Source organism: Euleptes europaea, chromosome 1 (assembly GCF_029931775.1).
Source record: "Euleptes europaea isolate rEulEur1 chromosome 1, rEulEur1.hap1, whole genome shotgun sequence".
In the NCBI taxonomy this organism is placed as follows: domain Eukaryota; kingdom Metazoa; phylum Chordata; class Lepidosauria; order Squamata; family Sphaerodactylidae; genus Euleptes; species Euleptes europaea.
Window position 1 is genome coordinate 68,343,262 of NC_079312.1, and position 27,564 is coordinate 68,370,825.

Genomic DNA, 27,564 nt, shown 5'->3' on the forward strand with positions numbered 1-27,564 from the left:
ATACAGGCAAATCCAATTAGCTAGGTAGTGCTATTACATCAGGTATAGTCACTATGTGATCTATAACAATCGCACATTAGTAGCAATATACCCAAACTGTTTACAGGACAAAGAATACAAGGAAATTGAGTGTGTGTATGTGTGGGGAGGGGAGTTAAAGGCTTTATCTTGTTGAAAGAATGCAAGGAAATTGAGTATGTGTACGTGTGGAGAGGGGAGTTAAAGGCTTTATCTTGTTGAAAATTGTTGTTACAAAGTGCTAGTAATATAAGAGACATAAAATAATAGTATTTTAAAATGTTCAGATGCACTGACGTTTTCATCAAACTTTTGCTCTTATTTTGGCTACCACTGTGATCACCTTAATGTTTTTTTCTTTAAAAACTGGATAATAAATTCCATAGCATCAACAAAGATAATCAAAATGAATGCAATTCTTCCCCTCCTTTAAATTGCCCGGAAGCAAAACCCACTTACCAGAACCTTTGAAGTATAAGCACTGTTGATGGCAATGGAATTAACCAGCAACTCCAGAGTTTTGGCTGGAATGGAATCTGGGTCAGGGATCTCTTTGTAGTGGACATCTCCAACATAGGCTTGTACTACAGTCATTCGGTTGGTTGTTAAAGTCCCTGTCTTATCAGAGCAGATGGCTGTAGCATTACCCATAGTCTCACATGCGTCCAAATGACGGACCAAATTGTTGTCTTTCATCATTTTCTGATGGGAAAAAAACATAAAACGTATTTTAGTAAAGAAGGTATAGTAGTAAGCACATAACGATTCCTGGATTTTAAATGTGATATCCATTAGCAATTCATCAAAATAACATTTGGCTTTGTAAAGCATACTCAGTCGTATCAGATATGCATTTCAACATACTTCCTCTAAGGTAGCTATTGAGAGCCAGCACGGTGTAGTGGTTGAGAGCGATGAACTCTAGTCTGGAGAATTTGGTTTGATTCCCCACTCCTCCACTCTACTCTGGAGAACCAGGTTTGATTCCCCATTCCTCCACATGAAGCCTGTTGGGTGACCTTGGACTAGTCACAGTTGTCTCGGAACTTTCTCAGCCCCACCTACCTAACAAGGTACATCAAGCTATGGGCGCTACTTTTATCATTTTTGGGCTTTTGAATCTCCCCCAATGTATTGTCGAAGGCTTTCACTGTCAGAGTTCATTGGTTCTTGTAGGTTATCCGGGCTGTGTATGGTTTGAAGCGGTGGACTCTAATCTGGAGAACTGGGTTTGATTCCCCACTCCTCCACATGAGCGGCGGAGGCTAATCTGGTGAACTGGATTTGTTTCTCCACTCCTACACATGAAGCCAGCTGGGTGACCTTGGGCTACTCAGACTCTCTCAGCCCCACCTAACTCACAGGGTGTCTGTTGTGGGGAGGGGAAGGGAAGATGATTGTAAGCCGGTTTGATTCATCCATAAGTGGTAGAGAAAGTTGGCATATAAAAACCAACTCTTCTTCCTCCTCCTCCTCTTCATCATCATTATCATCATTATCATCATTATCAAATTGGGGGAATTTAAACCTCAATTTTTTTTAATTTGTCAGATTTTTTTGCATACCTGGAGATTATCCCAAGTTTGCGGAAAAATCAGTTTAGTGTCACTGTGGTCCCAATCTCCATATTTAGGTATCTGCAGATGTGGGTCATATGTCACTATTAGATGTATAGATTATTGTAGTTCAGGGTTAGCTGACAATGAAAATGTGCAGATGGTACAGTGCAGAACAGGGATATTCTTCCCACACCCTATCCTGTATAGAAAACTTTTGGTGGATTTGTATGTCCAGAATATGATAAACTCTCAGTAGCTTGAACAGGCCAACACCCCCCTCCCATGATTAGTTTAACTGATGGCCAAACTCCTCAACATTCTGTGGTTTCTGAAAAGCAATGAGCATACTCAGTCACTATCAGACTATTTTTGGTGGAAAGGGAGTTATTACTTTTTTATTTAATTTACAAATCACTGCCAATTATGTAGAAACCACTGACTGTCTCCAAGTGGGCTTGCTTCTCTGCCTTATTGTCAGATCCTGTCCATGTGCTATAAGAGGGAAAAGTTTGCTTCCCATCTTTCATTTAAACAGTATTAGGCATGTGAAGAATTTCAAACTTTAAACAAAAATGTCATCGCATGCTGTTCACACCTTGTCAAATGATAAATCCATTGTGAAAACTCACCCACCACTAGCAAAGAAAATTAGAGGAATTGTTTTTTCATGAAGAAATTGAAAGACTTGTTTCCATTCACCTTGGTTCTGAGATTGGCTTGACTTACCTTTACAGAGTAAGCAAGGGAAATAGTGACAGCAAGAGGAAGTCCTTCTGGGACAGCAACTACAAGCACAGTCACACCAATGATGAAGAACTTCACAAAATACTGAACATAGACTGGAGTGCATTCAGGCAGCCATGGTTTCTTGTTGACTACAAAGGTGTCAATACAGAAGAAGAGTACTAAAATGATGACTGTGATGGCAGACATCACCAAACCTGAAACAGGAATGAAAATTAATCCTTTACTGAACTATTTTTTTAAAAAAATATTGTGATGTAAAGACAATCTTTTCTCTCTCTCTTATATATATATATTTTTTACAAAAAATATGATAAAATATCTTGGCACTAAAATTAATGTGATGGTAGGAGATCTGTCAAAAGACCTTCTCAGTTTTTCTTGAGGGAAAGAGTCTCTATATGGACCACTGATTTGGATCACAATCACAGTATGGGAGAAAGAGAAGAGGTTTAAATTTCCTACAGAAAGCAGAGAGTAGGAATAAATGGACAGTTATTGCAATGGAGTCAAGAGGGCAGTGGGGTCCCACAAGAATCGGTATTAGGGCCAGTACTGTTTAATTTGATCGCTAATGATCTGAAATTGGGGCTGAGCAGTACAGTAGCCAAGTTTGCAAATGATGCCCAAATAATTCAGGATGGTGGTAATTGTGGCAAATTGTGAAGAGCCGCAGGAAGAGCTCTCTAAATTGGGTGAGTGTGGGCAACCACGCAGCAAAAAAGTTCAGCGTGAGTGTCAGGTGATGCATATCGGAACAAAAAATGCTCATTTTAATTATATGCTGAAAGGGACTGAGCTGGCTGAGGATGACACTAAAAGAAATCTAGCGGTTGTTGTTGGAAGTTCAATGAAAATGTTGACCCAGAGTGCGGGTCAACAGGTTGCGGGACAGCAAACTCCACATCAGGAATTATTAGGAAAGTGACTGAAAATAAAGTGGCCGCATATTATAATGCCCTTGTATAAAACTATGGAGGGGCCTCATTTGGAATACTGTGTGTAGAACTGGTCGGTGTACCTCAAAAATGACATTGCAGAACTGGAAAAAAAAATACCAAGGAGGGCAAACATTAGATGGTTTGAGTATCTTTCCTATAAGGAACAGCAATTTTCAGTCAAGAAAAAAGACGGCTAAGGAGATACAAGATAAAGGTTTATAAAAGTATGCATGGATTGGAGAAAGAGGACAGAAGGAGCTTTTTCTCCCTTTCCCATAATACTAGAATTCAGGGAAATAGGTTCAGAACATACAGCAGGAAATACTACTTTACTCAATGAGTAATTCAATGGGAATTCACTGCCAGTGGAGATAATGATGACCGTGACCTTCCATATCCGGAGGCAGCAAATCTCTGAATACCAGCCGCTGGTGAGGGCCCTGGCATCAATGCCCTCTTCACCCACTAGGACAACTGGTTAGGTGCTGAGTGAATCAGGATACTGGACTAGATGGACCACTGGACTGATCCAGCAGGCTCATCTTATGTACAGTACAATTATGCCAGCTGTTAACTGTCTCTCCACCCCATCCCATCGCAATGATGCTATTAGCCCTGGAAAGAAAAAATAGGATGACTTCCAGGGCTCCTAACCCTGGAAATGAAATATTTGATCAGCAATGGTTAAACTCTTCTCCCCTGCACCTCTGCCTCAAACTGAATCAAGACACAACATGTGCCTCCGGATCCCAGCCCACAGGCATTACTTTCTAGTGTTCATCTTCTCCCCACCCGCTCCGAATTTCACCATATCTAAGGAATGTGGCCATTGTTATATACATATGTCTAAATCATACAGATCTTGCTGCCAATAAATCTGAACTCTTCCAAGCGTGCTCCTCCTAGGCTTTTATATTACATGCACACCATACCTGCTTTGCCTATCTGGACAGCCAATTTTGTCAGCTTCCCCTGGAGGACAGATTTCTCTTTCTTATGCATGTTAGCTTTCCTCTTGTCTTTGTCATCTCCTTCTCCCCCTTCTGCACTCTTCAGGGGCTGCATCTCCATCGCAGCAGCACCATCTTGTTGTTTGGCTGGCAGAGCAGGGGGGGAAATGTTATTTAAGAACTTTAATTTACTGTCACTTCTATCTTTTAATTTAGAAAACAAGATTTCTGGAGAATTTCAGCATTAATTAGTTCCATTGATGCTGGGAGGTCTTGTAATACTTGGAAAAATTAACAACATGGATTATTTTGGACAGGATTCTAAACACCTATCCAGTCTTCACAGCACAAAGTGTTTTGGAAATAACACAGAAAGAACTGTTTTGGTGTCTCCATTTGCAAGGCAAAAGTTTGCGGGCAGTGAGTAAAAGCTGAGAAAAGAAAACAACTACAGCTGAGGAGAAAAAGTGGCAAAGGGGAGCGAGAAAGCTGATATGGGAGGGTTAGAAAAAAGCAGAACAGAAGGAAGCGGTGACAGCAGAGAGGGGCAAGAAAGAAAGAAGTGATATAGCAGGGGATGACATTTCTCTTTCCCTGCGACTCAGGTTCCTCTCTTGTCAAATCTAAAACGGTACTGTGGCTAGTGGCTATCTTACACCTATTTTGAAGCAACAGAAATAGGACTTCCAAAGTGTTTTTCGTAATGGACACTCTAGGATATTTTTGAGATAGAGCATAATCAACACAGCCTAGAAGCAGCAGTCCTGTGTGAAGAAGTATGTCTGCTATCAAATCCCTATAAAGCAGCATGGTGTCAGTACCCAGTATGAGTAACAATCCAGCGTGGTGTAGTGGTTAGGATGTCAGGCTAGGATGTGGTAAACTTAGGTATGAATCCCCACTCTGCCGTGGACGCTTGCTCATTAACTTTGAGCCAGTCACACATTGCTGACCTAATGGGGGTGCTGCACCTGAGCAGCAACCAGGTCCCACGTGCCAACAAAACCCGTTCCCCCTGCAGCTCCCTGGGCCCCCATTGGCCTGTTTAAAATCTGGGTGGAGCAAAGCAGCGCGGGCGGAAACACAGGCTGCCACAGGTTCTGTGCTTCCTGCTTCTCCTGCGCTCGCTGCAATTTCGCGGAGGCAGGGGAAGGTCCCGCTGCAGGCTCCCAGCCGCCCGCCGCCCCGCCTGAGGCTACCGCTTGACCCCGCCGCCTGCAGAGCAGGCTCGGGCCCCACTTCCAGCCCAGGCCACCAAATCAGGCCTTTCCGGTGAGTCGAGGCCCGCTATTCTCAGCCTAACCTAACTCCCAGCGTTGTTGTAAGGACAAAATGGAGGAGAGGAGTCCAATGTAAGATGTTTTAGGTCTCCGTTTGGGATAAAGGTGGGGTATAAATGAAGTAAATAACTTAAAGCACCATAGGGAAGAAAAGAAGTGAAGAGAGGAATTCTCCTATGCCTACACCTATGCCCCCACCCATTTTAATCCGTCCTCACAGAGTACGTACAAAATTTGAGCAAGCCCTTCTGGTAGAAAAATGACTAATTAAAAGCAGCTTTGGAAGAACCACCCTTGGTTTTACAGAAAATTAGCAGGATCTGGATTGGGTCCTGCCATCCCTTCGGCATAATTGTACTCTAATAATTCACTTTAGCATGCCCTAATTCATAATCCATTCAGAGACTTTTGAAGTTCTGACACTGCTGTCCTAAGCAGTTCTACCCTTCTTAGCCCACTGACTTCAAAAGAATTAGAAAAGTGTACTCCTTAGGGAGGCACTGCTAATCTCTTTATAAATTGTGTGATGGCCAGAAAATAACAATTACAAGCACCAATGTTGCCATGGTATGAGAACGAAACAAAACACAGAGACAAGGCAAAGACAAGTGTTGAAATATTGACTGTAAGTTTGCAACACTGTAGGTGCCTCCCATTTTCCAGGCATCTCTCTCACATACTTCTTAGCAAAACGATGCAGCGATAACAAGAAACAAGCTAAAGGATACAAAAAACTGCAGACTTCTCCTGTGTAATCCCGATTGCAATGGACAGGAGAATGGTGCTGCACAACTCAATTTAATGGGGTGGCTCAGGGGGCATGTTCAGTGAACTCTGCTCATAGTATATTAAGGAGTTTACTGGACAAGTTCAAAAGGACACCATCGTAGCTGTTCCCTGAAGAATACTTAAAAACCAATCAATTTAGCTTTTCCCAAGCAGAACTGAAAGTGTTATTTCCAATACTGTGCCATCTAACCAAAACTTTAAGCATTTGTGTTTTGTATTTTCTGCTGCTCTCATATCTATGCATTTCAGAAATAAATGAAGACGTGTTGAGATTTTCAATAGTGTTGAGATTTTCAATAGCACTGACATTCTTTCTGCAAAGCAAAACATGTCAAAACACTGCCATCTGACAACTGAAGTAGACATAAATAAGTGGGGAAATAGGGAGGAGAGTGATATTATTTAGCATAGAAAATAATCCATCCTGATCTATAATTTGCAGAGGAAATAAGTACAGTTAGATTTAACAGAAGACAAAAACATGTTTAGTAGCTAAACAGCAATTTTACTCCAAATATTGTGTCTTCATGGGGGAGAACCACACATGCAGCTTCTTCTACAGTCACTCTCACATGGAACTGATAATAATCGAGATGACTTTAAATGGCAGATCATCTTGCATGTTCCACTGTGTAGGAGCTGCACTACAGACATTGCAAACATCTCTGGTTAGGTGTTTGATTCTCCCCCGTATGCTCACATAACCTTCTACATTTCAACTTTAAAAAAGGTAAAGATCCCCTGTGCAAGCACCGGGCCGTTCCTGACCCATGGGGTGACGTCACATCCCGATGTTTTCTAGGCAGACTTTGTTCATGGGGTGGTTTGCCAGTGCCTTCCCCAGTCATCTTCCCTTTACTTCCAGCAAGCTGGGTCCTCATTTTACCTACCTCGGAAGGATGGAAGGCTGAGTCAACCTTGAGCCGGCTACCTGAAACCAACTTCCATTGGGATCGAACTCAGGTCGTGAGCAGAGCTTGGACTGCAGGAAAGCTAACCACTCTGCACCATGAGGCTCTTTTACATTTCAACTTACATGTATTAAAACTGCACTGAAATATCTACTGTATTTTAAAAATATGCCTTCATAACCATGACTGATCATGGAATACATGGTGGTCGAGCATGGAATAGACAGTGCCAACTGCACATCCTGTCCTGGTATTGGACAGTCATGACCATCACAGTACTCTGAGAAGGCATAATACAGAAGATGAGAAGCACAGAAGTAGCAGTAAATCTGTAAGCCCAATTCCCTGAAATGAGCATGATGGTGTAATCGGTTGAAACATGCTGGAAAAAACTGTGATGGCCCCAGAGTGTTGAAGCCATATCAGCACATTATGGCCTTACACTCCAGCTTCAGTGAGGCAAACAATGGCATGCACAACGTATCTGTCATGTAAATATGCATATATTCCATATATATATGTGTGTGTGTATGTGGTGTGTTTGTGTATGCATATATCTATGTATGTATATACATACATACACACAAGCGAAAAATCCACAAGGACCTGGGGGGCATCTTATTTTCCCTCCCCCATTATTTCCTCTTTCCTTACCTGAAACCCCTATAGCCTCTCCCCTTTTCCTGCTTCCTTTTCTCCTTCACACCAATCAGCCAACCTACCTTTATCTGCCCCACTGTCTTCAACATTTTCCTTCTTTCCTCCTCTTGGCAGCCTCTATCTGGGAAAACTATGGCCCAATTGTGTGGTGCCAGCTGCTGGGCTAGGCCCAGTTGTGGGGTGCCAGCCCCATTGCACTCAGCTGTGCAATGGGGAACCAGCAAGGACTTGCAGGGTGCGCCTCACTTTTCTGCTGTATTCCCTTTCCCACACTGATTCCTCTTTCCCTCCTCATGGCATTCCCCATATCCTCAACTTTCCCCACTACTTTCCTGCCTACGTACATACCAATCTTTTACCTGCCCCCCATCTTCAGTTATATTTATTATTTATTTATTTCATGCAGGCATGGAGCTGGGGGAAGCAGTGCCTGGGGCGTGGGGGGAGGAAGTGTGCCATGTGTTCATATGCACACTCTGGAGTCAGGGAATGGAGAAAAATCCAATGAGAGGGAGAGCAGAGAGGGAGAGTAGCGGCTGGTACGAGCTGAGGGTCAGCGAGTGGCGTGTACACCAGCCAGGCCACAGGCGGGCAGTTACACCCATGCCGCAGCAGCACTCCTTCCCATGTCCGCACTCCCCATTCCCACACTGGTGCCCTCCCTCTCCTTGTGCCAGGGGCATGTGCCCCTGCCAGAACCCCCCAAGATCTGGCCCTGATTTCTTGTATAACTTGCCTTTCTCCACAATGGGGACCCAAAGCAGCATACTCACAACAGTCCTGTTTGGTAAGTTAGGCTGAGAAAGTATGACTGGCTCAAGGTCACACTGTGAGCTTCCATGGCAGAGTATGGATTTGCACCTGGGTCTTCCAGATACTAATTTGAAACTCTAAGTACTATACCACACGTTTTCCTGGGGTGGCTGCTGTTGAACAGTAGTAAGCAACCAGTGTTGTTTGAGTCATGCAAGTTGTGGTAGCAAGTCGCATGGTGGTTGCTGATGGACCTGGCCGCAATGTGTAGGGTTGCCAAGTGCCAGGTGGTGGTGGGTAAACTACCGCCAATCCACCGGGCTGCTGGCAACCAGCTGAGGGCTGGCAGGCACCCCGTGCATGTGCGCACATGTGACACACCTATGTCAATTCAGAGTTTACCCTGAAGCGACGTGGACGCTCTAGCAAGATTGAGAGAGCGTCCCCATTACTTCCGAGTAAACCGGAAGTGATGTAGGCGCGTCAGCGTGTGGGTGCATCGAGCCAGGCGCGTGCCCGCACCGCACGCCCCAGAAAACCTCCCCCCAATCGACCAATGGGATCTGGTAAGCCTAGCGATGAGTCCTCCCTTAAAGACCAAATCAGCCCTGAAAAAGGCCCTGCCCCCTCTCCCTGTCTTTTAGTGACAGAAACCAAATCTTGAAGGTTGGCAATACTGCTCTGGTTGCCTAGTGCTGATCACTGAGGGCATTCTTTTTTAAAGCTACAGGTGCCATTTTCTATTAATTTGTAGAGTTTTAAGCCCCCCCTTTTTAAGATTTCAGATTTTTCTGCCAACCTGGGGTGCTTTTCCAGTTTGAAGAAAGATCTGTCTTGTCTGTTCATGACTCCAATCTCTATATTCAAGTGTCCACAGATTTGGCCACATTGTGAATTAGAAACACTGATGATATGGAGCAACAAGTCACCGAGTTCCTGCAGAAGATGATGTCCTCTGCTGGACTGTTTCTTTGCCTTAGAAATGTATAGCATTTACTGTTGTTTTCAACCCATATTTTTTTCCAGACTCCAAGATTATTACTTTATCTGTTGAACTAAATTCAAGAACATTTTAAAAAATCTACCTAATATGAAAGGAGGTTACCTTTGCTCTGGCTGTTCTCCATATTTCCATCCTGCATTTTGCCTATATGATAAAAAATGTAGCAGACAACAAAGAACAGACAGTAAAAAATCAGTACAAGAGACAGAACATGATGAGGGGGTGGGGCTTTAAATAAAATAAAAAGGGCCCCAATGTCATGAGCATGTTCTAAATAAAGTTCATGGCAAACTGTTATGGTGTATTCATACGCATGAAAACACTTCCTGATCACAAAGTTTATCATTTTACTACTCTGTTACAGAAACAATGAAGCCAGTGGTCTTCAGATACTGTACTTTAAAGAAATACTTCTGGTATTGACTTGCCTGCTCTGAAACCCCTTGGTATTGCATAGGATTCTGCAATGACTCGTAGGGCACACCCTCAGCTCACACAGGGCAATAGCTAAGCTTCTTTGCCATCACGTTTATTTATGAATTTATAAGCCCCTTTTCTACTTTTAGAAGTCTTCAGAGCAGTGCACTATAAATCAGTTTAAAACATATGTAACAGTAAACAGACAAGAAGTAAAGCAAACAGAAGCAGCAGAAAATATAAAACGGAGCAATCACAGAGTCAGCTAAAAATAAAAGAGCAAAAATACCAATCCACAAAATCTGGGCACCACTTCAGATAAATTAATTCAAGCCTCTATTCTATATCAATACTGTTTTAAAAAAAATTCTACAGTTATTTTGACAGATTGGCAAGATTTTTCATATTCTATTACATCAAATGGGGGGGGGGAGGAATCATGGTGAAATAACCAACTGGGAAAGTGAGCTAGTGCTGTTCTACTGTGTATTGTTTATAATATTGCTGTCTGTTATACTTTTGTCTTCACTTCTGATGTAATGGATGCAACTGTAACTGCTGTCATGGTCATGATTTCTTAATTTTTCTCTGTATTGTTTCTTTTATACACACCTATAAAAACTTAAAAAGAAACAGAGGCCCTTAAAGTTTAAAGGGCTGATGCTCCACCAACAGCATATGATTAAGATTTTTTAAAAAACACTCCTACTCTGAAATCACCCCAATTTTTTAAAGGGGAAGCAGAACTACACATCCATTCCTTTTCAGGAATGTAACTTGAGATAGGTGTGGCTGAATGCACTCATACAAGCACTATGTGCACACTCAGGCTTTTGGACGAGTACGCTAATCTCTGCCATGATTTATTGCAGATGACAAGTTTATAGAACGATCTGGTCTACAATTCTATGGCGGTTGCCAGCAATTATGCGTATGTTCAAGACTGACAACATTTATAAGATATCCTATTTCTCTGTAATTCCAAAGAATTATTGCAAAAAAAAAAAATCTGTCAACCCAAGTTGCTTTCCCTTGCACAGCAGCCATGGGGAAAAGCATTTGGGACATTCCAAGGAGCCTGATTCAGCTCGAAACAGTGGTGTGAGGGAAGGAGGGGCTCCTGCCTTCTTCTCCACGGTGTTTACCCATACAAAAATGGCCCCAGCAGAAAGTTATTAGCACAACTTTGGAGCTACACATGCTTGAAATATTCCACATGCATTCGTGTTTCTACCTGCAGAGTACCCCGAGCTGGACCAGGACTGAAATACTGAATTGGAGTAAGGGATATTCAAATAAATTTATTATCCTCAAAGCATTTTTAAACTAGATCAGCCTGTCAAATAAGAAACATATTTCTATTTATTTTTGTCTGTGTAAACCCACTCAAATGTTTTAACAGGATCTAAAAATTACAATACCAAATGTTCAATTTTAACGCATTTGCCTGGGAAAATCTGCTGCTAAACATAACGCTTGCTGCAAAATTCACCAAATACAGATAGAAATTCTGAATTGGGCACACAGAAATCCAGTCATTTAGGATTAATTGCTGAGTTTGCTAAAAGTTGTTTGGTGTGTTTCTGTTGGAGGGAACTGCACATTGCATATCAATGTATCACAGACATGAGTTTTGACAAGATACTTGATCATAAGGACATATGTAAGGGCAGCAATTTCCTTGTAGCCCCCGATATTTTAGCAACTATCTCTGAAATAACACCCACTTTTGGAAACCTGCAGACAGAACTATGAGTGTTGCTGTGCCTACAGAACAGAGTTTTTTTTGTCTCTTCATTCTCATTGCCACTACCTGTAATTTGCGACTCGCTGAGCATAATTGTCTTGGGATCAGTAGGAACAGTGTGGAATGTGGCATGGGGGCCTTTGGTGGGACCTGCCAGAAATCACCTCCCTTTTTATGTGGGCAGTATTGCCTTTCTCCTGACATTGTGGTGTGTATGTGTGGATATGGCCCATTCTTCATAATTAGCATTTTATTCAGTTTGTATTCATTATATAATCTTGACCTCAGACTCAGCATTTTTGCAGTAGACCCAGATTGATACAATCTTGCTAATTTATAGAAAGAATGCTGTAGAGAGTTTATTATTTATTTATTTATTTGGATTTCAGCCTATCCTTTCTTCAAGGAGCCCAGGATGTTCATCATCCACCACCTTATAGTGCAATGTACTACAACACTGTGAGCTAGGTAAAGCTGAGAAAGAGTGGCTCTCCAAAGTCTTCCATGCGAACATGATGGTAGAGTGTAAATTTGAATCCAGTCACTGGTCCTAGTCACTTTGAACTACAATACCATACTGGCATTTTTTAAATGATTGCGTTTATGAATGAAAAGAGTTAATACTCATAGCTCTCACAAACAAATTCTAGTTCATTCAGTTATATTACTTTTACCAGGGGCCACTGTGCCTTGACACAGGATAGCTTTTTCATCTCAAACTGGCAACCAGCAGATGTCAGGGGATGGGGACATGGGGGGGAGAGGCACCATCAGCAATAATGTGATGTAACTTCTTTGGAAAACCCAGAAGTGACATCACATCTCTCTAGGAGCCAGCAAGGTGTAGTGGTGGTTTGGAGCGGTGGACTCTGATCTGGAGAACCGGGTTTGATTCCCCACTCCTCTACATGAGTGGCGGAGGCTAATCTGGTGAACTGGGTTTGCTTCCCCACTCCCATACACGAAGCCTGCTGGGTTACCTTGGCCTAGTCACAGCTCTTAGAGGTCTCTCGGCCCCACCTACCTCACAGGGTGTCTGTTATGGGGAGGGGAAGGGAAGGTGATTGTAAGCCAGTTTGATTCTTCCTTAAGTGGTAGAGAAAGTCGGGATAAAAACCAACTCTTCTTCTTCTTCTAGGAATCACTGGAAACTCTATGGTAAAACCATATGGTTTCTGGAGATTCCCAGAGAGGACTGATGTTTTCCTCATGGTGATTTTTAAAAAATATCTCCTGGCTGCCAGTCTGAGCAGGAAGAGAGAGTTGCCATCGGGAGATCTCCTGCCATAGTGAGAGACTTGACAACCCCCAAACCTATATTTGTATTAGTTGTTTAAAAATGCTCTTGACATATAATATTTGGACTTGACAGACTGGATAGTATGTAGTTACTTGGGATTTTATATGAATCACTGTGTTCTTCTCGAATAAAGCAGAAGACGAATGTTCCTTCTAGCCTCAACTGACTGATGGTGACCCCATCAAGAGGGCATTCAAGGCAAGAGACTAACAGAGGTGGTTTGCTATTGCCTTCCTACACTCAGCAACTGCAGTCTTCTCTGGTGGTCTCCCATCAAAGTAGTGACTGTGTCCAATCCTAATTAGATTTTTGCCAATATATATTTATATAACTTTCATAATACAATCTTATCTCCATGCAACAGAGATTTTCCCTATAATGCTCACTAAGTGTCTAGATATGCCTTAAATATTTAACACCTACCAGATGGTATTTGAACAGTATTAAGCAGTATTTGTTTCCACAGACACTATTTTTTGCAATATTTTCATCAAAAGACTGCTTTTGTCTTTGGCATTTTTCAGTCAAATCTCTCCCATTCTTAATCCATCCATCCTGTTATCAGTCCTCCAGGCAACTGTACAGGAGTGGACAAATCTGCCAAAATGTGCAGGTTTTCTTTGACCATGCTGGACCCCAAAACAGGCACAATATGGATTGTCCAGGAATTAATGCCACAGCCACCATAAGACAATGTCTCTCTTTTAGGACAGACGTTTCAGCATACTCATTTTTCCTGGTGTAAGAAGTAGACTGTAAAGGCGTTATCATTAACTGCTGATATGTACAGGAAATAATTATAAGATTTTACCGGTATATAGTTACCCAAAGAGACCATGCATAATGTAAATGGAATGCAGATTTCTGAGACCACTGGGTCAATGGATTACTGTTGTGTCTTTTGTTGCAAATTACTGCAGGTTAAATTACATTCTGAATACACAGAATGCAAGTACTGTTGGCTTAGGTTTATACAACAGAAGAAGTTCTGATGAAAACCAATTCACTGACTCACAGTGGCAGTAGTGCACAGACCAGTTCAATTCTCAAATCTTAACAATGGACACTTCTGAACTTACTAGTTATCTTTTCTCAGAATTTCCAATATAATTTATATTGCTATGGCAATGCAAAGTTCAGCCTTGTTTGTTCGGCACTTTAAACTTCAGATATGTGTGTTTTAGCAGTTTTCTGCTGAGGTCAATCACATCTATATTAGTTGTCTTAGTGCTGATATTCAGAGTTGCCTGTTGGGGTGACTGTGGCAATTTTAAGGATGCTGTGAATTTCTCAGTGGACCTGTTTGGCAGATGAACTTACCTTGTTCACCACTTACAACCAGAATGTGAGGTGATTGGATTGCATCAAACAACTCAAATGGCTGCTGGACAAGTTTGTAGCTCTATGCTAGTCAGAACTGAGCCACAGATGATGAGGGAATCAGCTGTTAGGTTCTTATTCAACCCCTCACCAAAATAGCTGGTGGGGGGGAGGAGAAGAAGCAGACTCACAGCTAACCCTCCATTATCTCCCAGGATAGGTATACATGGACGTTGAAAAGAGAGCTGTTCTCTCCCATCCAAGATGAGAAGGAAAGATGCAATTCTTTTAATCTCTGCATTGCAAAAGATGGAGTTCATTCGTCCCCTCCCTCTGCCACACAAGCCAGGTGTGGAGAGAAGCAATGCTTCTGAGCTCCCCACTACAAAAGTGAGAGCAGCAAAATTTCCTCAATATCAGATCAGAAGCCAGCACCCAGATGATCCCTCATCAGCTTAGTATCAGCTTCCGACTGCTGCAAGTAGCCTGTTCCTGTGAATACACATGAACAGGCTGCAAACAGCTGAACAGCTCATTGATTAATTGGCTGCCTGCTCACCCCTGGCAAAGGGAAGTGAGCTGAACTGGCAGGAGTTTAAGCATCTCCGGGCAATTTCCCCTGGTCCCCCACAAACCAAGGGATTCTTTGCTCCCATTCCTATGTGTACCGTTGGCTGCACTCCCACCAAATTGATCACCAGGGTTATTGGCTATTTGTTTGAGGTTTTCATTAAAAAGTAGAAATGGAGTGCTAGTGTGTAAGGTAATACTTATTCTTATGATGTAGAGGTGTCAATAATAAGACCCATCCCTAACCATAACGAAGGAAATATTACACATGTGAAATAAAATAGATACTAATTTGAGGCTTGATTTTTTAAAGCCCTGATTTGGCATACAGTCAGGAGAAGTTAATGAATTATTTTTACTCTTGGATCAAACTTAGACTGCCAGTAAACTATATACTCAGGATACTGCAAGGAAATGGTCTGCTTACCCAGCTAGGATACACTTCAACTGTAAGAGAACCTAAACCAATAATATTAAGGTAAAATCTTTCTTATTGACTGGGCCTCAATAGAGATAAGATTGGTGAGGGAGGCTTATGATGAGCTCAGGCCGCTCTGGTTACAGACTTCATTATAAGTAGAGAAGGAACATGGAAAACTATAAGGAGAAATTCTGTGGCAGAGCAGGCAGCTTGTCATTACAGAATGAACTCCAGCACCTGGGAAACAGTTCATGTAGTAAGTAATGCCAGCTAAGATTTTCAGGCAAGGCGCTACTAGAGAATAATTTCCTATGGCAGTTAACAAAGTAAAGGTCTAGGAATATTGTGAGGCCAGGCCTTAAAGGATCTTCTTCCCTTGAGGACTGTGCTCACCCCACTCCTAGCACTTCCTAAATAAGTTGTAGAGAAGACCAGTGGGCCACAACCAGAAGATCTATGATGCTCTGAGTCCAGGAAGCTGGTAGAAGAAAGAAGCTGTGCCAGAAGAGGTTTTGGGTTTGGAGGAAGTATTCAGGAGAAGCACAGCCCTATTCCTTTTCCCTTTTGGCTTTGTGTGTGGGGTGGGGGAATCATATGCAATTCCCTTTGCAGGAGCCCCAACATCAGACCTGTCTATTAACCCCTTATATTCATCTATCCTTCCAGACCTCACCTTGCTTTTCACCTTAGAATTCTTTTGCTACCTATGTTTGCTGCCTATTAAAGTACAGGTAACAAAACATAAAGGAAAAAAAGCAAGATGATAACAGCCAAACAGGACCTCTGTTTTATACTGGTGCACTGGATTTGACAAGTTACACTTGAATAATGATTTTGACAAAAATATGCATGTCACTGTAAGCACAGAAATGACTCTGCAGCGCATATTATTACCCCCAGAGTCCTAATTTCCAAAACAGAAATTAGTTGTTCAGAAACTGTCTGGAACTAAAGCTAAAAATACTTCATGAAAAACCATTCTGTGATCCATTAAAGAACTGAGACACACACCTATTTTAAAGCCTTAGTAATGATTCCCTTAAAAAAATAAAAAATAAAACAAAGCCATATCAAAAAGCTTTTCTGGATCAAGACCAGGATTTTTTTTTCAATAGATGATGGAGGCACCTTACCAAGATTGCATTCTTTGTTTATAAGGGACCTTGTGCACACTAGGACAGACCAATTTCAAGCCATGCAGCCCACATAGAGGGAGACTGTCTTGGTTTGTAGTAGTGCAAACTTTCACAAAGACTGAGTATGTATATTGGCCAAGATTCCATCAATTACAGGTTATGTAAGCCTAACAGCAGTTTAGAATTGTTTGCCTCAAAAAGCAGCCCTCTTGCCTCACGGCAAAACTGTTTTCCAAGTTAACGGAAATTTCAAAAGGAATTTGGACATGACTTACAGGCCAGCTGTTCAAAGGCAAAGTTTAAAACAGTAAGCTGCTTGTGTAAATCTAAGCAGTTATTTGGCTTATGCCCCAAATTCGAGCTTGGCTTATTCTCCCAGACAATACCCCCCTCCACCAGTTAAGTCTCTTTCTTACCTCCATCTTTTGAATTCTCTTTACATTGGCATTGTTCCCAAAGGCACCTCATCCACTGGGGAGTTCTCTTGCGGAAGCCCCATTGCAACGAACTGAAGCTGCGAAAGAACACATTGTGCTCTTATATGGTTCCCATTCATTCCGACGGGGCTTGTGCAGAAAAGCTCTCCCAAAGTATCCATGTGTAAGAATGGCAGATAAGACTGTTATTCTGCTGAACAGGAAACATCCATAGGCATGTCAGCCTTCATCACTCCAGAAAATACAATATTACAGATTTGGGGGAGGGGTTTCAATTGTTTATGTGTGGGTATATTATAAATAGGATAAACATTATATAACATCCATATTTATCACTACTAATGGTGCCCAAAATAAACCATTACATAAATCCTAAAAGCATGAAAAATAATATAACAGATATTGTAGTACTTTAAAAAGCAAGTGTCCTATTCAAACATGAGCTAAAAGCCACCCATATACATGTACTACAAATGTATCTCCTTAAGAGGCATTTTATAGAATGGGCATGCTAAGAAATGGAGTGAAGAAACTGGCCTAAGACACATCCAATGTTTCAAAATAGAACTTATAATTTGGAAATGTATGAATCCATATCCAAGCACATGCACAAGAGGACATGGGAAAATTTGCTGTTTGATATGAATCTGCTGCTCTGCTCAGTGCTGACTTGGGAAAAAAATTGTGGGAAAGCAGCACACCAGCACTACAATGATACTGGTTGTTTTTAAGCCAGATTCCCGACCCCAGAAAAACTGTTTCCCAAAGCTACGTGGAAACCGTGAATGCTTATGAGAGTGCCACACTGGAAGAGTACAATGAAAAACAACGTTCAAAATCATGCTTTCTTTGAAAGATACATGAAAAAGCATGGCAGCAACAGTTTGACGCTGAAAAACTTGTGAGTGTGTGTGTGGGGTAAACGGATTTAACTTAATAAACTTGTTGATTGCTTATGACAGTTTAAATCAACTAGGTTTTTTTCGTTTGTTTTTTTAAAATCCTTAATCCTGCTTGTTTTCTCCCCATTTTTGCTTCAACAAGAAGCAATGATTTGACTTGCTAGTGGGATTTGTGGCGCCTCTTATAAGCTGCAGTACAATAAGAGCTCTCACAGGGTAATCACATGCACATACAACATCTGTGCAGTTCATAAGAGAAATAGGGAAGCTTATATAGTTAGGAGAGAAATCCATCAAATAAAAACAAGCTAGGTATTCTTAACGTACCATTGACTAAGCTGGCATTTGCATTATCAGTGGCATTTGCACCTGCTGCCCCATCTGTAGTTGAAGGAGGATGGAAGGAAGGATGGGAAGAATCTACTGAGTAATAATGAATAAAAGAAAAAAGGATAAATCATAATAATATGAACAATTTTACATGACAGAAACAATAACATTTATGGACTAATGTGGCTTTTGGGGGAGTTCTTTCTGAAAATTGTTTTAAAGTAAGCAACAGAATGTCTAAAAATGTATGTTATTACAAGAATGTTACAAAAGTGGGAAACAAAAACTCATACATGAAATATTATAAAAGGAAATGTGAAAGACATTTAACAGAGTTAACAGAGTTTGGTGAGAACTGACTTTACACAGTACTATGTACTTCTAAATCTGTGCTCTTCTATGCAGGCATTCTTAAATCCCCTTGTTGTTGTTTTAAATAAGTATTTTAATTGAAGAAAAAAATAAGGTTTAAGTAGCTGCATTTCCAAAAACCATCTTAGTTTCTTAAGATAATCCATATATTACGATTTTGAGAATGAAACTACTTTACGTATGCATCTAAAAAGTGCCTATTTAATAACTTTTCATTCGTTTTAAAAGGAATAAAGCACATTTTCCAATGTTACATGTAAGTGCAACTTGCGAAGCCCAATGATATAACCATGCCACATTTGGCTATCTGCAATACATTCAGTTCAAGGCCTACAATACATTCAGTTTAAGGCCTTTCTTGTTACCAATATGCTGGGGTTTTTTTTGGATGGTGACAGAAAAGGGAAGCAAATCACACTGTTAATTGTCAGTAGTTTTCCTCACAAAAGGGAATAGGTCAGTCAAGTAGTTCCTTCACATCAGGAGCAAGAAAATTCCTGGCAGATTTTGTTGTTGATTGATTGAGCTGATCTGGGCCAGAGCTGAGTGAATAGTCCACAATGAATAACAGATCTGAAGTAGTTTTCTTTTCTTTTTTTTACCAATTTTTTGCAGCACAAAACATTTCAAGCTGAGTTTGAGCTGAACATTCCAAACATTTTAGAGGGGTTTTTTTCCTTCAGATTTTGGAATTGTGCTTTTGCGGAAAATAGCAGTTTGTTGACCTCAGTTCCAACTGAGGTCATACTACCTTAACTAGTATGCATACTACCTTAACTAGTATGCATGTTTCTCATGAGTAAGAAAGCATGTGAATGTGTATGATTCTTCTACCTGCTTGTGTGTCATGTGTTTATAGCAAAAGAACATAGGGGATAGAGTTCATTGCAGCACTTGGACCAATGAAATCCAGTTCTGAATTTCAGCTGATAGTCAGAGCAAATTTGTAGAAGTCTGTTGTTAAATCTACACTATTCGTTGGTTAGCTAAGATGTTATAAAAGAAAACAATAGCCAAAATTCTTGGGACTTTAGACATATTTTTCACCACCACCCCCCAAATTAGAAACCACTTTTGAATAGGGTTGCCAACCTCCAGGTAGTAGCTGGAGATCTCCTGCTATTACAACGGATCTCCAGCCAATAGAGATCAGTTCACCTAGAGAAAATGGCCGCTTTGGCAACTGGACTCTATGCCATTGAAGTCCCTCCCCTCCCCAAACCCTGCCCTCCTCAGGCTCCACCCCGAAAAGCTCCCGTCAGTGGCAAAGAGGAACCTGGCAACCCAACTTTTGAAGCACAGAGGAGTTCAAAGGGAAAAGTTTAAAAAATCCCACTGTGCTTGCTCAGGCCCTTGAACATGCTTCAAGTAGCTGTTTGAATCCAGGTAAATTTGTAGTAAATTTTAAATCCCCTGTAGCACCAAAGGAATTATAATGATACTGTCCTGTTTATTTAAACAGATTTTCAGCATACATTTGGACATTCACAGTAATTGTATTAAAATATAAGTGATATACTGTAACATTGCAACCAAACTTGAAATGTACTGTTCTGAAGAATTTAAAACAGTATAGACAGAATGACCACACAGAAAGGGGTCACACACAGTCCAATCATAATCTCCTTTATTGTTTCAATTATTCCAAATACAAGTTTGCTTTGTTTTCTGACCGTTCATTCAGGTCTAGTTTGCACCACCATTTGCAGGAGAACCCAGGTAAAAGCTTCAGCCTTTCCTTTCTTACTCTACCTGGAAGCTGATGTCCATCCTCCCTTTTGATACCTGCATAATGATTTTTACAAAATGTTAATGAGGGAGAAAGGCATACATCGAGAGAAGGCTGACATGCAAACATTTATCACTGGTAGGGTTTCAGAAAGCTTCAAGCATATACACAATACATGTATGACGCTTGTGCCAATAACTCAGGGATGTAATCCAATGAGCATTGTTGCTAAGTAATCACAGTCTGCAGCACTGCGCCTCATGATGGAATCCTGCATAAGCCCTATTGAAAGGAAAAGAACATGCACAGCAACAGGGCTTGGGAAACTGCAGCTCCATGACGCCTGTCTTAAACCACAGGAGTCTTACTAGAACGACTGTGCAGCAGAAATTTTTGAAAGCATTTTGTTAGATGCTTTGTTGGATGTGTCATGACATTTTATGAAAGTTATATGACAAATGCAGCCCCTTTTGACTTAACAGTTGACAGTTCAGACAGTCAGGTTGTCTCTTTTTTAAACAAAAAAATATGTAGGAAGAAGGAACTAAATATCGTTTCAAGAAAGAGGATATATTTGCAGGGTTAAGAGCATTATTTTCTAACAGAAAAGCAGGCACAAACTGTAGACAGTGATGTGCTGTCTAAAAATAGCCAGCCAGTGTTTTTTTCTTTTCCACACAATACCTGCTCAAACCAAATTAACAGTAACTATAATGCTTTGAGTCATCCATTGCTGATATCTAACACAATAGATGTTAATCCCCAGTGATCATATTGGTGTCATTTGTCAGCAAAAAACAGAGGATAGTAGCCTGAGTGAAGCCTCAGCAGCTTCAATCAAACCTAAAGCTCAATATATATGGATGGAAAATAATGTACAAAAAATTCCACTTATCAGGTCTAAAATCAGATGGGATATTCTATACATAAATAAAACTGGCTATACATTTTTGGCCATCCCTTTTTTACACTCTACATTAAAAAGCCCTGAAAACTAGCCTGGCTAGGAGAAAAATAGCCCAAGAATGGGACATGTGCTATTGAAAACCATACTGTGAATAACTACAGTAAACTTGTCTGCAATACTTAAGTATGTGCTTAGGTTTAATATAATTCCATGTGAGGAGATAAATACTCTGTGAGTTTTACAATTATATACATAATTATAACAAACCTGTGTTCAACTGTGTATGCACTGTAGAATTCCAACATACCAAGTCAGGCCAATGGTCCATCTCAATTGGCACTGTTGCTTTACAGGGCCTCAGGCAGAGATTTCCAAAATCTCTTACCTAGGGTTGCAAGGCCTGGCCTGGCAATCAGCAGAAGACTGGGTGGTGGGGAGGCAGCCATCAGTGATGGTGTGACCATAGTTTCCAGCTATTTCTAAAGAGGCATGATGTCACTTCCAGGTTTTCCCCATAATTGACATCAGAGCCATCTGTGGTAGCAGGAAAAGGAGCTACGGAGACTCCTATCTGAGATAGAAGATTTAACTTAAGACACGAACAGACTGAACCTGAGACTTCCTTAAGCTCCTTCAGATTTCTAACATGATTTTTAGAGCATGAGGGACTGAAGGTAAGTCTTACTAAGGACACAGATGTGGCGCATTACACTCTACTCTGGACTGAAACCAAAGGAGATTGCATCTTACTATGATTTACATTATGAACCATACACACACAAAAAGATACTAGATTTTGTGCAAAAGTAAAGAAATAAATTTTTCAAAAGAGTTTGTAAGCCATTCCTCTCCTAGTGAAGTATGTTGTAATAAAGGGAACAAACTTTTCAATTTATTTAAATGAGAAATACAGGAAGATTACTTGACTCAACTACAGATAAAGATTTATGGATGTAAACCTTGAACAGAAGCCTATTATTGGTTCTCCAGTGCTTATAATCTAGGAATGTTTCCCCCCACCCCAGGCTTTGTCATTTATTACTGTTAAAAACGCAAAAGGTTTGGGTGTGTGGCACTGAAAATGACATAGTAGTTGCCTGACACCAAAACTGCTTTCCAGCCAAGAAATATTTCTCATAGTAAACATCCTCAGACAGATGACCTGTAGGCAGTGGGTTGGATCCTAAGACTGTCTTCCTCTATATGAGGAGTCTTTCTTCTGGAGCATGATTTCTCTTTTAGTAGAGGGGAATTGTGGGATCCAACCCAGTGTTTACGAAGTCCTGCATCGACTACAAAATTAGACATTATCATTCAGTTTACTGGAATGGTACTGTTTATTGTATCAGCAAACCTTTAATGGGTATTATTTACTGGCTAGCGTTAAATAGATTGCCCCTGCTTAAATATAACTGGTGAAGGACAAAATATAGAACAGACTTTTTTAAAGAACAATTGTAAGAAATGTGATGATGTATAAAGTTAGAATTTGCCAAGAATCAGAGATATATAAAATGAAAAATTGATTCCACAAAAGAGTTCAGCTGGAGCAGTTAGAGTGAAGCTGATTCAGGCACTTTCTTTCTCTTTTTACAATGCATATACTGTTTGAAATATCAGATACAATTTGACTCAGGGAAGCCTTGGTGCTCCCAGGTGAGGACTCGTAAGTGGGTAGAACTGGATTGGCTTCAATTCAAGTGCTTTTATGAAAGAAGCACATGTGCATACATGATCAGTGATGATTTTTATAAGGGAAGATTTAGAGATGTGGTCAGACTTGTACCTTTCTTATCCTTCTTCTCCTCTTCTTCACCGGCACCTAGTAGAGTGAAGATGATCCCTGTTTGAGAATTAACTCCCACAGCAGTAACAATCATTCTTCCTGAGCCTTCCATAACATGGGTACCTAAAAGATTTAAAATACAGACATCAGTAACTTGCTTGTTAGTAATTAGTAATTTGTATTTTACTTAAGAGCAATGGTACAAAGAATTAAAAAGAATAGTTAAGTAGGCGATAAACTGCTATTCTAAGGCTATGATCTGATTTTAAATTAAGCATTGCTTAAGATCATGGAAATCAAATTAAGCATTGCTTAAGATCATGGAAATCAATAAGATTATGGGAAAATGCTGAAGAGTTCACTAGTTTGTGGCCTAACTTAACTGTTAGAGAGGCTGACAGAACAAGCTGTGAGCCAGGAAATCCATGTTTAAAATCTAAGACAAGGACCCACCGGGGGGGGGGGGGATTCAGATGCTATGATAAACCACAGATAGTTGAACAAACCATAGTTAATGTGATGAATGTTTAAAAACAAATACCAGAGTCTGCTTGGAAATCCTGGTTTGACTGCTTCCAGTAAGAGCCAAGTGAAGCAGGAACAGCAAGGTTCCCCCCCCCCCCCGCTCTGCAGCGGTGACTCTGTGCCCTGAGGCAGCGCAACTAAACAAGCTGGGAGTCCTGCACTCAGACATAATGACTATGCAGATTTACTATACACCAGAATTCACAAGCTGGAGTTTAATGCTGGTCAAGAATCCTGTTCACAGCTCTCCTACTCCTCAGGTTAGTCAGGTAACCAACATTTGACTATTACGCTGAACTGCGGTTTAGTGTGATGTATGAATGCAGCCTAGGTGTCCTGAAACAAACCACCATCCCTCAGCCATCTGCAACACTGGCATGTTAACTATAAAGGTGTTCCAAGGAATGCTGACACAATGTATGTGAATTGACTTGAATATTATGTAAGAGATGAGAGCCAGCCAGTGGTTAAGAGCAGCATCTGGAGAACTGGGTTTGATTCTCAGTTCCTCCAAATGAAACCTGCTGGGCCAGACACAGTTCTCTCAGAACTCTCTCAGCCCACACAGAGGCAGGCAATGGTAAACCACCTCCAAATGTCTCTTGCCTTGAAAAATTTACAAAAAATAATATTGTCTGCAGTAGGGAGAGGAAACGGCTATCATGGGGCAAATGGCTGCTGTGTGAGTGGAAACACTGAGAGGTGCATGAATGCACCACAATGCTGCAAGGAAGCAAGAAAAAAGCCTTTCCAACAGCATTGAACTTGGGTCAAATAGCCTATACGAAAACACCAAAAGTGAGAAAGATGCCGCTGCCACAGCAATGCAATAGGCAGCAGAAAGATATGCTTTGGCTATCAGTATCTCAACAAAGCAGGGATTCTCTGTCTCTGTCTTCCTGCACTGTGTTGTGAAGATAGTTGCATTGTCCCTCGCAATGCAACATGCAGCAAGACTATAAACCTTGGCTGGTTGTCTCAGCAAAGCATTTCCTCCCGTCTACCCTTGATACAAAGTACAAACAATTTTGCCATGGTCATGTGTTACATTGGCAGGAGCAAAAGTCTTCACCAAGTAGGTTTAATCCTAATTCAGTTACTTTCATTGCCTTTTCCCATTCATAAGATTAAGAGATACTTGGTCTGAATCCTGTGTGCACTTACTTGGAAATAAGCCCTGGTGAGTTCATCAGGAAAACATGTGTGTCCATGTACAATAAAAATGTATTTTGATTTTCAACCCATATTTAATTTAGGCCAAACAACATACTTTAATTTAGGCCAAACAACACACTTCAATACTTTAAGGCAGGATGGTGCTGCTGCAGTCGTCTTGTTTGTGGCTTCCTAGAGGCACCTGGTTGGCCACTGTGTGAACAGACTGCTGGACTTGATGGGCCTTGGTCTGATCCAGCAGGGCTTTTCTTATGTTCTTATTTTCTTATGTTCTTATGTAACGCCTCTAGTCTAAGGCATTGTCTAAAGTAGTGATAAAATATTTTCTGAGATTGTGTCCAGCCTTAAAGCTAACATAGCTAATTTTAGAAATAGCATACTGTTTAAATGATACTAAAGTGAGGTGTACATTTTTAATGTACCCATTAATAATATATTATCCTTGCGAACATAGTTTCTTCTACTTCTGTGTACCAAAAAAACAAAAACAACCAATAACTATTCCACCACACTGATGCAAACAAAGCAATGCTTGTGGAAGCAAACTTTCCTGTCCTCTCACTGCAGCACTCAAACAACCCCAGGAACAACATGAAGGTACTGGGAAATATGCCATGGAAGCAGAGGCAATCTTAATGATTCTGGGGTGCAAGTCAAAATTGAAGGATGGGGGAGGGGCAGAATCATTAGGTGCAGCCCCCTGTCTACCCACCACACAGCTGACTGCCCCCAGCTGCTGCCTGAGTGAAGCTGCCATGACTCCAGAGCCACAAATCAGAACAGACATTAATTGTACCAAATTCAATGTGTGTGTGGGTGCCTTATACAAAACTATCTGCTTTATAAGAAAAAAAAATATTTCCAGAGAATTAGCAACTAGGGTTGGGAGATCATGTCAGAATGTGAGGAAAGAGAAATCAATTGCTAAGTTGTCCAAAAATACCAGGTATCAATAATCTCTTCTTATAATTTAGATCTGGACATCCACGTATCAGTTAAGGCAGTAAGGGGCCCTATAGGCCATGTAGTCCAACCCCCCTGCTCAATGCAAGATCATCCTAAAGCAGCCCTGAAAAGTGTTCGTCCAGTCACTGCTTGAAGACCGCCAGAAAGGAGGAGCTCACCACCTCCTTAGAAGTTTAGAGGCTCCTCTAACAGAGTCCAGTGAGCTGCGGTACATCACATATGTTTACGCATTTGTGGCAAGGACGTAAAGCAACCCTTCTGCTAACAAGAAGACATTTTAGGCCCATTTATTTCACAGAGGAAAAAAACCTATGATTTCCAAAATTAAGTTTACTAAAATGGAGAACAGGCATATGAAAGCAGAGGGGAAATTAACATTTCTCATTTTGAGGCCCTAAGGAGCAGCCCAGCCCTGGTTAGTATTTGGATGGGAGACCACCAAGGAATACCAGGGTTGCTGTGCAGAGGAAGGCACTGGCAAACCACCTCTGTTAGTCTCTTGCCATGAAAACCCCAAAAGGGGTCGCCATAAGTCTGCTGCGACTTGACGGCACTTTACACACACACACAAGGAGCAGCCACAATAGCTAGTAAACATAAATTTCTACCTGCAAATATAACATACAAGTAAAATGATCAGTGAAACAAAACTACTACAAAAAATACATTAAAATCAAGGATGTATTCAAGCAAACGTTATCTTAGTGCTCTGTGAAATCAAAAGAACACAGAGCCTCTTACACTGGAAGCTTGCTCTTATGCTCTTTCTGTTTAGCAAGAAGTGCATACTGGAACATTTACTGCCAGAGAACCAAGAGTGGGTTTGAGTTGTTTTTCTCCAGGCAACGACTGACCTGATTCCTTAATATAGCTGCATGTTTATTTTAGAAAACTAATAAAGACTGTATGACCATGAGGTCTTTTTGCTTCTTAACATACTAATATCTCTTTATTTCAGGTTCATGCTCTATTTTGGTGTGCATGTATAGGTTTGGATCAGATCAAGCACTAAATCCAGAACTATACATTAAATCTGCTTCAGAAACAGAACAAGGCCTAATTCTTAGGAAAGTGGTGAACCTAGGTCTGTGCTCTGCCTAGCATTGTCAGGCCTCTGCCCACAACTCCCCAGGAGATTTTTGGGCAAGGGAGGGTCACAGCTGACCTGGAGTGAGGTCACTTCCAGACAATGCCTAGGAATCCCCCCAAATTTCCAAGGTAAAAAACATAAAGATTGGAGGGATTCTTAGCGCTTAACCCAAAAGTTACATTACTGCTGGGTCAGATGCCACGCCTCCCCTTTTCCCCTCACTACAAACATTGGCAGCAAAGTGCAGCTGCAGGGCATCATCCACTGCCAAGTGGGCACTTGGTAAACCTAGCTGCATCATCTCAGACTGCAAAATGAAAGCTCACATAACTGTATCTTGCTCCATACCAAAACAACAACAACAACCCTCTACCCAGAAAGCTAGACGTTACATGGGAAGCCAGCTGTCAAACTTTGCTGCCTGAGAGTCCATTTTTCAGTGTAGAGTGACCTTTTTTTTTTAAGTTGAGAAATATTCAGTCATTGTGAGCCCTCACCTTCACTCTGATTTTTCGTGATTTCCTTCACCCCACACAGGGTTGCCAGCCAAGCACTGGCAACTGACAAGAGGTTTATGGGACAGGGACATAGAAACTGGTATCGTGGTGATGCTGGGATGTCATTTCTGGCGCAAACCTGGAATTGGCGTCATCATGTTGGTACATCACCGTGACACCAGTATCCATGTCCCTGTCCCTAAACCTCTTATCAGACACCTGGGCTGCAGGGCGGATGGGCTGCTCCCCCCTACACTCACAGCAGTCTCCAATCCCCCATGCCATTCCTTGGAGCTTGGGGACTCCCAGGAATAGCCTGGGGAAGGAA

At 41.3% G+C, this 27,564-nt stretch overlaps 1 protein-coding gene across 13 annotated transcripts in view; it reads right to left on the minus strand.

The window, feature by feature from the left end:
- ATP2B2 (ATPase plasma membrane Ca2+ transporting 2) overlaps positions 1-27,564 on the minus strand; it is a 384,163-nt gene that overhangs the window by 75,281 nt on the left and 281,318 nt on the right. For 4 of the 13 annotated variants that reach the window (XR_008933969.1, XM_056866978.1, XM_056866977.1 and 1 more), the window contains exons 6-12: positions 22,983-23,105; positions 20,313-20,345; positions 18,186-18,281; positions 9,711-9,752; positions 4,195-4,359; positions 2,304-2,518; positions 478-720 (exon numbers count right to left, since the gene is read on the minus strand). Coding sequence is in view for 12 of the 13 variants with exons in the window: in XM_056866978.1 (XP_056722956.1) it covers positions 478-720; positions 2,304-2,518; positions 4,195-4,359; positions 9,711-9,752; positions 18,186-18,281; positions 20,313-20,345; positions 22,983-23,105 (917 nt within the window). In the remaining variant the exon portion in view is untranslated. The remainder of the gene's footprint in view (positions 1-477; positions 721-2,303; positions 2,519-4,194; positions 4,360-9,710; positions 9,753-18,185; positions 18,282-20,312; positions 20,346-22,982; positions 23,106-27,564) is intronic. The other 9 variants (XM_056866980.1, XM_056866986.1, XM_056866984.1 and 6 more) reach the window with 6 other exon arrangements.